Here is a 17,573-nt window from a genome sequence, read left to right as displayed (position 1 = left end):
CTCTAAAGACAGAGAACCACATTTGTAGCCCACAGACACACACACACACACACACACACACACAGAGAGCCACGGTTGAGTTTATTTTCTGTCTCAAATCCCCTGTCCTCCCTGCATCGACGACACAATGACGATGACCACTGCTCTGACAGACAGATGGACAGTCAGACAGATGGAGACAAATGTCCAAGCGGGTCTGACTGTGGATAAAGCAATACGTCAATAGGAGGGATGGCTGACTCAAAAAGCATGAGTTGAAAACGCTTGCTTCCTGTGAAAACACTGCTCAGCACACAAGAAGACCCGGACTGGAGTAACAGACTACCTGGACTGGACTGGAGTCACAGGTTCAGATCTGAGCCCCTAACCACTGATACAGGGTTAGATGTCTACTGAACCCCCTCCAATGGTTGAAGTTGGTGTATAGTTAGTGTAATCTGTTCCTGTATCTGTAGTTAGGTTAGCATCTAACGGTTAAGTTCGATGGATATATCCTGTTCGAAGACTTCGCATCCTTCCTTCTTCCCTTCCTTGATGTAATCACTAAGGCATGATTTAACCTATCCAATCATGTTCTAGAACAGTGATATGACTATATGACTTGTGGTTCTGACTATGAAAACAGACAAAGAAAACATGATGACAAACACATAAGCACGCACACAGACAGTCACTGAGAGCATTCCGCCAGTGGGATTATGAATAGTAGTCAGTCAGGCTGAACCTCCTCATGATTAATCCTCATTAGGAAATGATGTAGGGGTATTTCCGCTCAGCCACATATTCCCTGTGTTTTTACCTAATCCTGGATTAGGGCAGACAACGGACAATGTTCTAAATCTAAGATTTGTGGTGGAGCGTAGTTACGCTTCTAAACATATTAATGCTGCTATGTGTTGAGTTGTTTTAAGTTGTGTGTGCAATATATATATATATACTCCACTAAGTGGCGCAGTGGTCTAAGACACTGTATCTCAGTACAAGAAGCATCACTGCAGTACCTGGTTCGAATCTAGGCTGCATCACATCTGGCTGTGATTGGGAGTCCCACAGTTGGCCCAGCATCGTCTGGGTTTGGCTGGGGTAGGCTGTCATTGTACATAAGAATTTGTTCTTAACTGTAGGTTGTGGTGATGGACAATGAAAGAGTAAGTGAGAGGAGGACAGAGCTACAAAGAGACAGAGTAGAAAACAAAAATGCATTTCTCTCTGGATCCCCCCCTTTCTCTTAGCCTTTGCTTGCATCTCCATCACCATCTTTGTTTCTCTCCCCCTCTCTGCATTCTCCTCATCTCTCTTCCCTTTTCTATGTATTTATTTATCTTGCTGTGCAGACAGTCAGTGGCTGGGCTGGGGGGGTTTCAGAAGCTTAAAAACAGGGGTCCTCTTGAAGCAGGGGTCCTCTGTCCTTGCTGGCAACATCTCCTCTGACGTCAATAGCATCTCTCTCTCTCTCTCTCTCTCTCTCTCTCTCTCTCTCTCTCTGTCCTTCAAATGGCTGTGCAGAAAGTCAGTGGCTGGGCTGGGGGGTTTCAGAAGCTTAAAAACAGGGGTCCTCTTGAAGCAGGGGTCCTCTGTCCTTGCTGACAACATCTCCTCTGACGTCAATGGCATTCTTCTCCTGCTCAGCGAGACACACCGGGCCCGCCCCTCTCAGGGAAACGGCAAGGGCTCATGCTAAACCCTGGACCGGCGCTATAGAGGATCAGGAGTCCCAAGCAATTGTCACAGAAACAGTGGTGCTTGGTAGAATTAGCTAACGGACTAGTTAGTAAGCTAGCTCGGGGTTTCTCATATCTCTACCACAGTTCCCCTAGTCCATCTCCTATTTGATGTAGACTGCAGTAGTAGCACATCCCTGATTAGTTGACCAGTTGAATCAGGTGTGCTGGTACTGGAAGAGATCCAGTACTGTGTATGGGTAGTCTAGGAGAGGTTTGGGAAACACTACCATAGGGGACGGACATGTAGGTGCCCCATAAATTGAACACTTCCCCTGCTTTTCAGATGGCTGATAACATTTAAAAAAAAAAAATATGTCTTCATCCTTGTTTGATGGAAGACAACAGGGGTATGGTAATTGAATAAGGCGACATATGATCAACTGATGAATTCATGAACACATCTGACTTAGAATAGTATTTCTCTTTATGAATCTACTTAAACTTACAGTAAGTCTTCGGGTCACCAGTATTGACACATATACATTAATTAACCCCAACATCAGCATTGATGTTATTAGGCAACTTGGTCACATATTTTCGGTATACTTGGAAATAAAGAGGGCGGCTATTTAAATAAACACTATATAAGTGAACGCCCCTTCAAATTAGTGGATTCGGCTATTTCAGCCACACCAGTTGCTGACAGGTGTATAAAATTGAGCACAGCCATGCAATCTTCATAGAATACATTGGCAGTAGAATGGCCTTACTGAAGAGCTCAGTGACTTTCAATGTGGCACAGGTCATAGGATGCCACCTTTCCAACAAGTTAGATTGTCAAATGTATGCCCTGCTAGAGCTGCCCTGGGCAACTGTAAGTACTGTTTACATCTGCTGATGTAAAAAGGGCTTCATAAATCCGCAAAGTGGTAGGCTACACAAGCTCACAGTAAGAGACCAGCGAGTGCTGAAGCGTGCAGCGCTTAAAAATCATATTGTCCTCGGTTGCAACACTGACTACAGAGTTCCAAACTGCCTCTGGAAGCAACTTCAGTCCAAGAACTGTTCTTCGGGAGCTTAAGAGGGCTTGTGGGGTGGCAGGTAGCCTAGTGGTTAGAGCATTGGGCCAGTAACAAACAGGTTGCGATATGGAATCCCCAAGCTGACAAGGCAGTTAACCCACTGTTCGTAGGCCGTCATTGTAAATAAGAATTTGTTCTTAACTGACTTGCCTAGTTAAATAAAAAAATATAAAAAAATTGCCATGCGCGTTGCCTGGAGTGGTGTAAAGCTTGCTGACATTGGACTCTGGAGCAGTGGAAATGCATTCTCTGGAGTGAATTAATCACGCTTCACCATCTGGCAGTCCTACGGACAAATCTGGGTTTGGCGGATGCCAGGAGAACGCTACCTGCCTGAATGCATAGTGCCAGTTGTAAAGTTAGGTGGAGAAATAATTTTCTGTGGCTGTTTTTTATGGTTCGGGCTGGGCCCCTTAGTTCCAGTGAAGGGAAATCTCAACACTACAGCATAAAATAATATTCTAGACGATTCTGTGCTTCCAAATTTGTGGCAACAGTTTGGGAAGGGCCTTTCCTCTTTCAGAATGACAATGCCCCCATGAAAAAAGCGAGGTCCATACAGAAATGGTTTGTCGAGATCGGTGTGGAAGAACTTGACTGGCCTGCACAGAGCCCTGACCTCAACCCCATCTAACACCTTTGGGATGAATTGGAACGCTGACTGTGAACCAGGCCTAATTGCCCAACATAAGTGCCCGACCTCACTAATGCTCTTGAGGCTGAATGGAAGCAAGTTCCCGTAGCAATGTTCCAACATCTAGTGGAAAGCCTTCACAGAAGAGTGGAAGCTGTTATAGCAGCAAATGGGGGACCAACTCCATTTTAATGCCCACGAATTTGGAATGAGATGCTCGCGATCCTTCACAACTTTTGGCCATGAAGTCTAGTCTAGAGCTCCTCCTCCACATAATCAAGTGGAATCAATTAGTATTAGCAGGTGCCAAGGATCAAGCTGGGTCTGGATTATTCTGGTTAATGGACTAGAATGGTACCATTACTTTTCCCAGTGGCTTCTTTTACAGATCCAATACAACTTCATTATGCAACAACGGAAATGTCACGGGTACAAAACACACACACAAACTTTAGAACGTCACAAGTCCTGTGTCAGTCAGCTATGCTAGAGACACCAGTGTGGGATCATTAGATGTTCATGATAGCCCTACAATAACATGGCAAGTGGTATTTAAGCTCAAATCTGTATTAGAGTCAAGCAGGAGTGAAAAAAACAGCTGAGTTAAGACAAGAAACCAATCTTAAAGACCAGTGTATTACTGCCCTTTGAATCATCAACTTTAAAGATGCTTTAGAAAGCACAACAGGGCACCAATGTGTAAAACATGCTCTTTGTCTCCCTCTGCTGTATACATCTGGTACTGGTGTTGCAGTACCAACGCCATCACTCACCATGTTATTCCAATAGTAACACCACCATCACTCACCAATGCACCCCAGAAGTCACTACAGTCCCCAAACACTTAAAACATGTCTCCTTTTCTCCTTTATACCATGGGGCTATAACTGATCCATACATATACAGTGGGACAAAAAAGTATTTAGTCAGCCACCAATTATGCGAAATTATTATCAAACGTTTTCTGTTGCTGGTATTTTGGCCCATTCCTCCATGCAGATCTCCTCTAGAGCAGTGATGTTTTGGGGCTGTTGCTGGGCAACACAGACTTTCAACTCCCTCCAAAGATTTTCTATGGGGTTGAGATCAGGAGACTGGCTAGGCCACTCCAGGACCTTGAAATGCTTCTTACGAAGCCACTCCTTCATTGCCCGGGCGGTGTGTTTGGGATCATTGTCATGCTGAAAGACCCAGCCACGTTTCATCTTCAATGCCCTTGCTGATGGAAGGAGGTTTTCACTCAAAATCTCACGATACATGGCCCCATTCATTCTTTCCTTTACACGGATCAGTCGTCCTGGTCCCTTTGCAGAAAAACAGCCCCGAAGCATGATGTTTCCACCCCCATGCTTCACAGTAGGTATGTTGTTCTTTGGATGCAACTCAGCATTCTTTGTCCTCCAAACATGACGAGTTGAGTTTTTACCAAAAAGTTATATTTTGGTTTCATCTGACCATATGACATTCTCCCAATCTTCTTATGGGTCATCCAAATGCTCTCTAGCAAACTTCAGACGGGCCTGGACATGTACTGGCTTAAGCAGGGGGACACGTCTGGCACTGCAGGATTTGAGTCCCTGGCGGCGTAGTGTGTTACTGATGGTAGGCTTTGTTACTTTGGTCCCAGCTCTCTGCAGGTCATTCATTAGGTCCCCCCGTGTGGTTCTGGGATTTTTGCTCACTGTTCTTGTGATCATTTTGACCTCACAGGGTGAGATCTTGCGTGGAACCCTAGATCGAGGGAGATTATCAGTGGTCTTGTATGTCTTCCATTTCCTAATAATTGCTCCCACAGTTGATTTCTTCAAACCAAGCTGCTTACCTATTGCAAATTCAGTCTTCCCAGCCTGGTGCAGGTCTACAATTTTGTTTCTGGTGTCCTTTGACAGCTCTTTGGTCTTGGCCATAGTGGAGTTTGTAGTGTGACTGTTTGAGGTTGTGGACAGGTGTCTTTTATACTGATAACAAGTTCAAACAGGTGCCATTAATACAGGTAACGAGTGGAGGACAGAGCAGCCTCTTAAAGAAGAAGTTATATGTCTGTGAGAGCCAGAAATCTTGGTTGTTTGTAGGTGACCAAATACTTATTTTCCACCATAATTTGCAAGTAAATTCATAAAAAAATCCTACAATGTGATTTTCTGGATTTTTTTTCTCATTTTGTCTGTCATAGTTGAAGTGTACCTATGATGGAAATTACAGGCCTTTCTCATCTTTTTAAGTGGGAGAACTTGCACAATTGGTGGCTGACTAAATACTTTTTTGCCCCACTGTATATATTTTTTTTCACCTTTATTTAACCAGGTGGGTCCGTTGAGAACAAGTTCTCATTTACAACTGCGACCTGGACAAGATAAAGCAAAGCAGTGCGAAACAAACAACACAGAGTTACACATGGGATAAACAAACATACAGTCAATAACACAATAGAAAATGATATATACAGTGTGTGCAAATATAGTAAGATTAGGGAAGTAAGGCAATAAATAGGCCATAGTGACGAAATAATTACAATTTCTCAATTATACACTGGAGTTATAGATGTGCAGAAGATGAATGTACAAGTAGAGATACTGGGGTGCAAAGGAGCAAAAAATAAATAACAATATGGGGATGAGGTAGTTGAGTGTTCTGCTGTTCTGACAGCTGATCCTTAAAGTTAGTGAGGGAGATTAAGACTCCAGCTTCAGTGATTTTTGCAATTCATTCCAGTCATTGGCAGCAGAGAACTGGAAGGAAAGGAGGCCAAAGGAGGAGTTGGCTTTGGGGATGACCAGTGAAATATACCTGCTGGAGCACGTGCTACGGGTGGGTGCTGCTATGGTGACTAGTGAGCTGAAATAAGGCAGGGCTTTACCTAGCAAAGACTTATAGATGACCTAGAGCCAGTGGGTCTGGCGACGAATATGAATCGAGGGCCAGCCAACGAGAGCATACAGGTCGCAGTGGTGGGTAGTATATGGGGATTTGGTGACAAAGTGGATGGCACTGTGATAGACTACATCCATGTTGCTGAGTAGAGTGTTGGAGACTATTTTGTAAATTACGTCACCGAAGTTGAGGATCGGTAGGATAGTCAGTTTTACGAGGGTATGTTTGGCAGCATGAGTGAAGGATGCTTTGTTGCGAAATAGGAAGCCAATTCTAGATTTAATTTTGGATTGGAGATGCTTAACGTGAGCCTGGAAGGAGAGTTTGCTGTCTAACCAGACACCAAGGTATTGATTGACATGACATGATTGGATAAGTGAAAGCCTATTAACCAATCCAAACCTCCCAGATCCAGATCTGTAATCATTGCAAAGAATGAAGGAAGGATGCAGGATGCACTGTATCAGAACCGAGCCAGATGTGCTCCCTGTCATATGACAAACCAACAAGACTGGGTCTTGTTCATTAGGCACCAAACAGAATAAAACTGACGTAAACAAGGAGCGACTACCTGGACTTATCTGATAAGTAATGCTAATTTCCATTTTCCGTCGCGTGCTCTTATGAACACGACAATGGACTGAGGCCAACCAAAACATTGTCCTCTGGCACGGCTCAATAGCAAATGTTCCCACATACAAACACTTCAGAGGATCAGCGTCAAACCCAATGAAACGCAGGCATGCATTCCAAGTTCAAAGTGGACAATAGAAGCCCCAAAAACATGTAAGTCCATGCACATTAGTTTTACTCAGAAAATTGGGAAGTGGAGTCCTCCTTCTGTAACCAAACTTATTTCCTGATTTTACTGGACAACAACACAGAAAGGTATTGTATATGCTACTGCAACGCCCGCTGGAAGACGTTTGTAGATTACCTATGATGCCCACGGAGGAAAATGGTTGGTCAATTCAATTCACTACATGGCACTTGTGATTGAAAGAGTTCACTCAGGATCTTCATGTGAAAGAAAGCAACTGTCAGTTCACAGAAAGAGGTCCACTGTCATATCAGTTCACTTGGTTGCAGTACCGTGTGTGTGTGTGTGTGTGTGTGTGTGTGTGTGTGTGTGTGTGTTGGTCTTACCTGAGAAAGAGGACTTGGTGATGGGTGGTTGTTGGTTACACATAGGGGACCGCCTGTTAAAGGTAGTCACAGATAAATAAGGGTTTGATCAGGGATGTCTTTCCCTCTCACTCTCTCTCTCTGTCTGTCTGTCTCACCCCCCCTCTCACTCTCTCTCCCTCTGTCTGTCTCTGTCTCACCCCCCCTCTCACTCTCTCTCTCTGTCTGTCTCTGTCTCACCCCCCCTCTCACTCTCTCTCCCTCTGTCTGTCTCTGTCTCACCCCCCCTCTCACTCTCTCTCTCTGTCTGTCTCTGTCTCACCCCCCCTTTCACTCTCTCTCTCTCCGTCTGTCTCTGTCTCACCCCCCCTCTCACTCTCTCTCTCTGTCTGTCTCACCCCCCCTTTCACTCTCTCTCTCTCCGTCTGGCTCTGTCTCACCCCCCCTCTCTCTCTCTCTCACTCACTCACTCACTCACTCACTCATACATTTTAGCAATACACTACAATGAATATACTCACTTGTTTGAGGCTCTGTCTTGTTGCAAGTTGGTTAGTGCAGCAAAGTTATTCCGTACCGTTCTCAAACTAGCCAGTACCTACACAGGGTGGAGTACAGCGGGACACATCGGACACTATGTGACATCATGTCAACAGCAATAACGTCCTTAATTTATGAACAATGTCTTAGTGTATCAAAAACATGTCGGCCTTCGACATTATCTGAAGCAACTTGTACTGAGGTAAGAGTCAGGTCCTAAAAAATGATAAAGGTTTACCCAGCAGGCAAAACCTGCTATATGGTTTAATGATGTCATTTTCATCAGTTTTGCCCACTGGGGCAAAAGTGAAAGTGGAGCACATGGGCACTGACCTGTGCAAATGGTGTGACTATCAAGTCGTCGCCATGGCTGTAAGAGAGGAAGAGGAAGAGGAGGAGGAAGAGGAAGATGGTGTATTTACAATGTGAAAGCATACACATCCCGGTCCTCCTATCTCATTGGAAAAAGAAATGTGAGGAAAATCAAATTCATGTTAAGATATCACATGCATTTGTCAACACAGATTAACCATATACGGCGATAGAACAAATATATATACAATATACACTTACCCTGACAGTTTATTAGGTACACCACCCCGTTCACGAAAATGAATTGCTCCTACAGACAGTGAGTCATGTGTTCGTGGCTTGTTATATAAAGCAGGCAGACGGGCATTGAGGCATTCAGTTACTGTTAGATTGAACGTTAGAATAGGCAAAACGAGTGACCTGTATGACTTTGAGTGTGGTATGATTGTCGGTGCCAGGCGCCCCGGATCCAGTATCTCAGAAATGGCAGCCCTTTTGGACTTTTCACGTACAACCTTGTCCAGGGTTTACTGATAATGGTGCAACAAACAAAAAACATCCAGTCAGCTTGTTGACGAGAGGTCAAAGGAGAATGACAAGAATCGTGCTAGCCAACAGGCAGGCCCGCAAACAGAGAGATAACGGCGCAGTACAACAGTGGTGTGCAGAGTGACATTTCAGAACGCACAATTCGTCAATCCTGGTCATGGATGGGCTATTTCAGCAGACGACCACACCGGGTTCTACTCCTAAGCTAAAAACAAGAAGAAGCGTCTCCTGTGGGCACGCGATCACCAACACTGGAAAATTGAGTAGAAAAACATCTCCTGATCTGATAAATCTTGGTTGCTGTTGCTTCATGTTCAGTCAGGACATGGACACTTTGGCGTAAGTAACATCAGTCCATGAACCCATCCTGCCTGGTATCACTGGTACAGGCTGGTGTACTGGTGTGTGGAATGTTTTACTGGCACACGTTAGTTCCCTTGATACCAATTGAGTAACAAACGTTTCCAACACTTTGTAGAATGCATGCCCTGAATAATTCAGGCTGTTCTGGAGGCAAGATGGGTGTACCTAATAAACAGATGATTTTTTAAATATATTAAAAGTAGTTGTATTGTATTGGAATATAGGGTTTGTCTGTGTGACAAGGTAGAGCAAGGTAGGGGGAAAACAAAGATTCAAAACATGAGTTTATGTGAAAGTAGTATATGAAAGTAGTCATCCTTTTGCACCAGTGAATGCAGAAGTATCAGATGTTTGGGGAAAGTGCGAACAGGACCGTTGATGCAGCCTGAATGCTGACATCTTGACTTAGGTCTTCTGTTGTGCCATCATGTGCCATCATGTGCCCATACATGTAGGTGTGTTTGAAACACAATCAACTATGAATTAAAATAAGGCTAGGCCCCTTTTTTTCTCAATTTCCGCCTGAATGATGTGCCCGAAGTAAACTACCTGTTGCTCAGGACCTGAAGCCAGGATATGCATATAACTGGTACCATTAGTAATAAAACACTTTTAAGTTTGTAGAAATGTTAAAATAATGTAGGAGAATATAACACAATAGATATGGTAGGAGAAAATGCTCTTACAATGGCAAGTATAAGGGCACACTCAATTCTATATCCCAGGGTGCAATTCCTATGGCTTCCACAGGGTTTCGGCAGTCTATGTTCAAGGTTTCAGGCTTGTAACTTCCAAAACGAATAAGAAATATCAGTTTTAGTACAGGGACACAGTCTTGAAAATTTGTGAAGAAAGGACACACCTGCAAAAATCGGTTTCCTATTGAACATAGTTCTTTCCGTAAGAAATATTATAGTTTGATTACATTTTAGAGTATCTGAGGAGTAAATAGAAATGTATTTTGACTTGTTGAAACAATGTTTAGGGGTAGATTTTCAGATTCCTTTCTATGCATGTTGCACGAGTGGATTACTCAAAACGATGGCGCCAACTAAACAGACTTTCTGGGATATAATAGAAGGATTTTATCTAACAAAACAACACTACATGTTATAGTTGGGACCCTTTGGATGACAAATAAGAGGAAGATTTTCAAAAAGTAAGTGAATATTTAATTGCTATTTGTAAATTTATGAAACATGTGCCAGTGGAAAAATATTTTTATATGGGGCACCGTCCTCAGACAATCGCATGGCATGCATTCACTGTAATAGCTACTGTAAATCGGACAGTGCAGTTAGATTAACAAGAATGTAATCTTTCAACTGATATACGACACTTGTATGTACCTAAATGTATAATATTTATAATTTTTATGATATTTTATTTGAACTGTGCGCCCGCTATACCCTTTTGCACTGAATCTATCTCTTAATGACCTTAATTATCAATTCCTCAATCCATGTGTTACAAAACCGATAAACTAGGCTATTAATATTGTTACACTCGCTAAGTCTAGGGGTCTTAGTCCTAGTTAACTGGTCTGTAACCCTCCATTTAATAACACAATGTAGCTGGAGTGTTTCGGCACTTGTCCCATTCTGTTGTTGACAACTACTGACTGTCTGTCCATATGGAGGAGCTGTGAAACTCTTAGGCAATGAAGGACGTGTACTCTCCCAAAGGTCAGGTCTAAATACATCCGCTGACAGAGAGACAAGGACAGTTACAGCCGCTAAGAAAGCTATTCTCTCTCACAGTCATTGCTTTCTATGGCCTCACCTGTCTCCCTCCATGTCGCTACTCCCTCTCTTTCTACTGTATCTCTTCCACTCTGTCTCTATTCCCCCAAGTTTTTCTACCCACTGTTGGTGTCCACAATGGAGATCTTAGTACCCTTCTCTCTCATTTCTATTGGTTTCTGTTTAACACAACCAGGGCTCTATTTGAACAAACCTAACTCAATGGTAAATCTTAGCACTGGCAGTAGCACAAAAGGTTCGGGGGTGTGTCAGGAATATTTTAGCTATTTTCACAACCAGAATTATGGGCGCAGTAGCTGGCGATGGCGAGAAAGGGCTGGGCTTTGAAGAATAAATAAGTTGAAGGTGTGTAGAGGCTTGACCCCTCACTGGCCAATAAGAACGTAACTGATCCTCTGCTCTAGCCATTTGGTTGGCCTCCCTGTTGTTCTGTCTGTATCACTGGCCAATCAGATAGTGCTACATGGCTAAATATGTGGTTGCTTCAGGTTGTGTATTTACAGTCTTTTATATATTGCATGAAATGTTAGTCCTTTATAACACAGTTTGTTAAATAGCCTACAGAAACAAAATGTAGGCCTATCCCATATTTGCTAAATATGTTGAACATGTTTATGAACAGTAATTGCATGGCTTCAATATCAAAATATATTGTAAACATAGCATTTGCACTGATTTAGGCCTACTGTAAATTGCATTATGTCTGAGCCATGGACAAGCCAAACGTTGTCAATAAGTAGGATTACATTCACTATTGATGAGACTTAAAAAGACAGTGAATACATTTGATCAAATTCTAATAAAACAAAACCACCACTTGTTTTAAACAGGCTATGCCTAAATACAGTTATAGGAACCATATTTTCTCCCAGTGGGCGTAAAATATGTAAGAATATGGAAGGTTTTACACACATCCAAATGTTTCACAGGAGCCGGAAAAAGATCCAATATAAAGAGAAAGGAGACATGTCCACTCACTGCTACTGCTCCCAAATATATATATATATAGTTATAGCTTTCCATCGGCTGTAAAGGGGTGCGTAACTGGTGGCAGGGAAGTCAGACGCAGGAGAGCAGAACTAGGTAATAGCCGGAGCTGTTTAATTGCAAAACCAACGGCATAAAGAAATAACCAACTTGGGTACAAAAAACGCCGCGCACCAGTCAACATGTGCACAAGCACTTACAAACAAACAATACCACACAAAGACATGGGGGGGGGGGGAACAGAGGGTTCACACAACAATAAACACAACAATAAATTAGGGAAATTAAAACCAGGTGTGTAGGAAAACAAGACAAAACAAATGGAAAGTGAAAAGTGGATCAACGATGGCTAGAAGACCGGTGATGCTGACCGCCGAACGCCGCCCGAACAAGGAGAGGAACCGACTTCGGTGGAAGTCGTGACATCGGCATTGATATGGCCAGTAGTGACTGGAGTGAAAACAGACTGTAGTTCAAAGTAAACAAACAAACAAACATCTTTTTTTTTTTGCTGTTTTTTTTTACCCCCTTTTCCTCCCCAAGTTTGATCTTGTCTCATCGCTCAGCCAATGGGCTCGGGAAGTGAAGGTCGAGTCATGCGCCCTCCGAAACATGACTCGCCAAACTACGCTTCTTAACCTCTCTTGGGTAGGGGGCAGTATTTTGAATTTTGGATGAATGAGGTGCCTAATTTAAACTGCCTGTTACTCAGGACCAGAAGCTAGGATATGCATATGTATGGTAGTATTGGATAGAAAACACTCTAAAGTTTCCAAAACTGTTCAAATAATGTCTGAGTATAACGGAACTGACATGGCAGGCAAAAACCTGAGGAAAATCCATCCAGGACCTGGGATATTGTTGATGTGGGTACTTTTCAATTGAATGCCTATACAGTATGTAATGTATTGGACCCAGATTGCAGTTCCTATGGCTTCCACTAGATGTCAATAGTCTTTATATATTGTTTCAGGCTTGTATTCTGAAAAATTAGGAAGAATGAGACCATTTTCTAAGTGGAATGTAGAATGAACCAGAGCTGTTTCGGGCGTGTGACCGATTGCGCACAGTTCGTTGTTTTTCTATTGAAGACGCTATTGTCTGGTTGAAATATTATAGATTATTTAGACAATAGACAACCTGAGGATTATTTGTAAACATTGTTTTTGACATGTTTCGACGAACTTTACCGGTACTATTAGAATGTATTTGTCTGCATGTCGTGACCGCCTTTGAGCCAGTGGATTACTGAACAAAACGAGCCAACAAAACAGTTTTTGGGACATAAAGAGGGACATTATCAAACAAAACAAACATTTATTGTATAGCTGGGACTCTTGTGACTGCAACCATATGTCATGACGTTGGACTCTTTGAGTTTAGCAAGCCCCATTCCCCTCTCCCTGCCTCCCCCTTGCCTCCTTCAACTAGGTTGCTGTGGTCAAAGAGGTCGTAAATTCCTGAGAAGACCCTGCCACATGGCCACACAGTATAGAGAGAGTAGATTTTCATGGAGAACAAAGGAAATCCTTCCACCTCGCAGAACTTGAGGTACGAACAAATTTCATGTTCCGGAGAAGGTAAAAAAAAAAAAAGTATAAAAGATCGGTGAAGAATCCAGCTACTGGTCCGTTTGTCACAACTTGGGGAAGCTCATGGGAGACGGTGTGGCCACATTACCATAACACTGTTTATATAATAGCCTCAGATATGAGGTGTACATCTAATTGTTGTATAAGATGAATGAGTGAGTATGATACTGTTTGTAAAATTGTGTAATATGATTTTGGACTGTTTATTAAAGGAAAACTCAAAAAGGGGATTGGAGTTAACTAAATCAGAGGACCGCCCCTGAGCCCAGTTAGGGTCAGGCGTCCTGGGACAGCCCTTTTCTGCCTTCCGAATAAAATCCCCACTTGGGTTTTCGATCAGCAGACTGAGCTTACCTCAATTACGAGATGGCTAAATGTTGCAGACCATATTTTTCTCCATTAGGAGAACAAAGGTTGTAGACCATTACTGAATCTTTTAACCATACCACGTGGTTAAACTCTTAGACTACCGATACCGACAGAATAAGAACAAGTCTTTGATATTAATTACTAGTCTGCAGCTAGGAATTCGGTATCATTGAACGCGAAGAACGACAACCGCCGAAACATCCATTCTATAACAAAACGAATGAATGTCACTCTGAACTACCCACTATAACCACGACAGAGAGAGAGAGAGGGAGAGAGACGGACAATTCTACAAAAGAAACAAACTTTTCACCAGCGATCAAGACAACACACTGCGTAAATATATATATTGATTGCAATTGTTCCCGAGTGAGTAGTAGTAGTGACTTCTTAGTCGACCCCCACTTCCCCTTTTGTCTAACAAGCCGCCATGAAGGTTTAGCCCACTAGGGCACATTCTCCAATCATTTCATGTAACCACATTTACCTTGTTTGTTTGTTTATGCATTTCTGTGAATTACTTGGTTAGTAATAAATAAATGATTTAAGACAATTGATGTATGGATGACTCATAGTGAAGACTGGGTTCATGCAGATAACCAATAATTTACGATGTTTGTAATGAGACTAACGTGAGGTAAAGTAAATAATTAATTAATTCGAAGACTAATTGATCAGATATAATATCTGAAAAGTTATTTTAGGAAATGATAACTTTGTAATCTGAATATTTTTGCTTGGTGCCCCGACTTCCTAGTAATTACGGTTACATGATTAATCAGTCTAATCGTGTAATAACTAATTACAGAGAATCTTTGATAAAAACTATCAGTCTTCAGTTAATGATAGTAAAGACACGACACATATGAAGATCATCAAAGGTAAGTGATTCATTTTAAATCGCTATTTCTGACTTTAGTAATTCCTTTACTTGGTTGTAAAATGTTTGATTGCTTTTGTAAACGGGCCGCTGTCCTCAGATAATCACATGGTATGCTTTTGTAAACGGGCCGCTGTCCTCAGATAATCACATGGTCTGCTTTTGTAAGCGGGGCACAGTCCTCAGATAATCACATGGTATGCTTTTGTAAACGGGGCGCTGTCCTCAGATAATCACATGGTATGCTTTTGTAAGCGGGGCGCTGTCCTCAGATAATCACATGGTATGCTTTTGTAAGCGGGGCACTGTCCTCAGATAATCACATGGTATGCTTTTGTAAGCGGGGCACAGTCCTCAGATAATCACATGGTATGCTTTTGTAAACGGGGCGCTGTCCTCAACCACGGCTGCATGGTATGCTTTCGCCGTAAAGGATTTTTGAAATCTGATACAGCGGCTGGATTAACAAGAAGTTAATCTTTAAGCCGATGTATAACACTTGTATTTTTATGAATGTTTAATTTGACTATTCCTGTATTTTGAATTTGGCGCTCTGCAATTTCACCGGATGTTGGCCAGGTGGGACGCTAGCGCTAAGAAGTTTTAACACCCATCCGCTTAACCCGGAAGCCAGCGGCATCAGTATGTTGGAGGAAACACTGTTTAACTGACGACCAGGGTCAGCCTGCAAGCGCCCGGCCCACCACAAGGAATCACTAGAGCGCGATAAGCCAAGTAAAGCCTCATCAGCCAAAACCTCCCCTAACCCGGACGACGCTGGGCCAAAACCTCCCCTAACCCGGACGATGCTGGGCCAAAACCTCCCCTAACCCGGACGACGCTGGGCCAAAACCTCCCCTAACCCGGACAACGCTGGGCCAAAACCTCCCCTAACCCGGACGACGCTGGGTCAAAACCTCCCCTAACCCGAACGACGCTGGGCCAAAACCTCCCCTAACCCGGACGACGCTGGGCCAAACCCTCCCCTAACCCGGACGACGCTGGGCCAAACCCTCCCCTAACCCGGACGACGCTGGGCCAAACCCTCCCCTAACCCGGACGATGCCAAGTCCTATGGGACTCCGATCACAGCCGGTTGTGTTACAGCCCGGGCTCAAACTTACAAATGGATTCAGCACCACAGACATCGATCGCAATTCCCGCGATTTGACAGGTCCAACAGAGGAAAGTGGAAAATGCATTCATTGACAAAATGATAAACGGAAAACAATAAGCAGTCTTTTAAATAACTTGATGTTCTGACACCTTTTATGCAATGGGCATAATGGACAAAAATCGTGTACGATATGAATAACAAAGGGTAATGTCTGTTGACTGTTTTCTGCTTGTGATATTTTCATAAAACATTGGTGATTTACATATGGCTACTGTGTGGGTGTCCGATGTAGAAATTAATGCCATAACCAACTGAGTAACCGCTAAGACCAGCTTTTGGTCGGTCTTAAACATCCCTAGTTGCGCTGTCTGAAATTGGCATATTGGCTCATGTTTTTAAGGACACACCTCAAAAATAGAGCCCTCAATCTCTCAACTATCTGTTCTATCCTAATGTAACAGTATAACTTTAGACCGTCCCCTCGCCCATACCCAGGCTCGAAACAGGGACCCTCTGCACACATCAACAACAGTCACCCACGAAGCGTCGTTAACCATCGCTCCACAAAAGCCGCGTCCCTTGCAGAGCAAGGGGAACTACTACTTCAAGGTCTCAGAGCAAGTGACGTCACCGATTGAAACACTATTTAGCGCGTACCACCGCTAACTAAGCTAGCATTTCACATCTGTTACACTAATATTTATCTCCCTGCCTCTTTCTTTCTCAGCTCTATCAGTTTCTTACCCTCTCTGCTAAGTTCTTTCACTCTCTATCCTTCGCTCTCTCCCCTCAGTAGCTCCTGACTGTCTCTTGCTTGCCCCAGAAGTGGCGTCAGAGCTACTTGGGTTTGTTTCATGGGAGAACCGATCGATTTCCCCAAATGTGTCTTTGGCCTTGGACATATTGACCCTTGCTTAGAGAATGAGGATAGTTGAGACTAGCATAGTTGTATTACTTACTGCTGTGTGAAGCTAAAGTTTGAGTTTAGCTAGAGTTTTGGCCTGAAAGGTTCTTCTTTGACTCGTATGAGCATTTTAATGAAGACTTGTTTACAGTTGAGTTTCTGCAGATATTACAGATTTTTTTGAACAAAAACTTTCTGAGCAAATTGTTCAACAACAACGGATGAGAAGGATGAATCTTCCCTCGCCACAAGTTTCTCAACTTCAAGTGTCAATTGTTTTTCAGCAACTGGTGCATAGAATCCTCTCTACTTACAAACTCAAACAGAAAAAAAACAAGTGTAAATTTTATAAAGCTTAGCACTTCATTAAGAAACAAATGAATGGTTGGCCAAGTACTTGTTCAGTTAAGCATGTGTTAAGCTGCAATACATTGGATTGGAAGTGGATTCCCATAACACAGAATGCATGCATTCTCTTGCTAACACAATGAAACAGTCCCATGCATGGATACCAGTGTACTCAGAGGAACCACACACAGTAGAGGAGTCGGGTGGCAGCTTCTCGATAGCTAACCCAGGAAGGAATGCTCTTAAGCGGGCATTAGTGCAGGGAGAAGCAGGGTAGGGTAAGGGATAGAGGGGTAGGAGGCATCAGCTCATTTCCAATAGACAGAGGGACCAGTGTCTTTCAGTCCTGGAGATCTAGACAGGGTGTGTTTTTTTTTATTCTAGTCCTTCACTAATACATCTGATTCAACAGTGCTCAAACAACCCCGGGCCCAAGGACCAGGGTTGAACAACACTGCCTCAGAAGGTCCCTC

The 17,573-nt window shown here is 43.1% G+C and overlaps 1 protein-coding gene across 16 annotated transcripts in view; it reads right to left on the bottom strand.

The window, feature by feature from the left end:
* Nucleotides 1-17,573, bottom strand: part of LOC110523188 (3',5'-cyclic-AMP phosphodiesterase 4D) — a 365,644-nt gene that overhangs the window by 35,316 nt on the left and 312,755 nt on the right. For all 16 annotated transcript variants that reach the window (XM_036976772.2, XM_090233715.1, XM_036976773.2 and 13 more), the window contains 3 exons: nucleotides 8,250-8,286; nucleotides 7,898-7,974; nucleotides 7,398-7,450 (listed from right to left, as the gene is read on the bottom strand). In XM_036976772.2, the coding sequence (XP_036832667.1) occupies nucleotides 7,398-7,450; nucleotides 7,898-7,974; nucleotides 8,250-8,286 (167 nt within the window). The remainder of the gene's footprint in view (nucleotides 1-7,397; nucleotides 7,451-7,897; nucleotides 7,975-8,249; nucleotides 8,287-17,573) is intronic.

This window comes from Oncorhynchus mykiss, chromosome 5, assembly GCF_057628025.1.
Source record: "Oncorhynchus mykiss isolate SJ-2025 chromosome 5, ASM5762802v1, whole genome shotgun sequence".
Lineage (NCBI taxonomy): Eukaryota > Metazoa > Chordata > Actinopteri > Salmoniformes > Salmonidae > Oncorhynchus > Oncorhynchus mykiss.
This window is presented reverse-complemented; position numbering and strand designations above follow the sequence as displayed.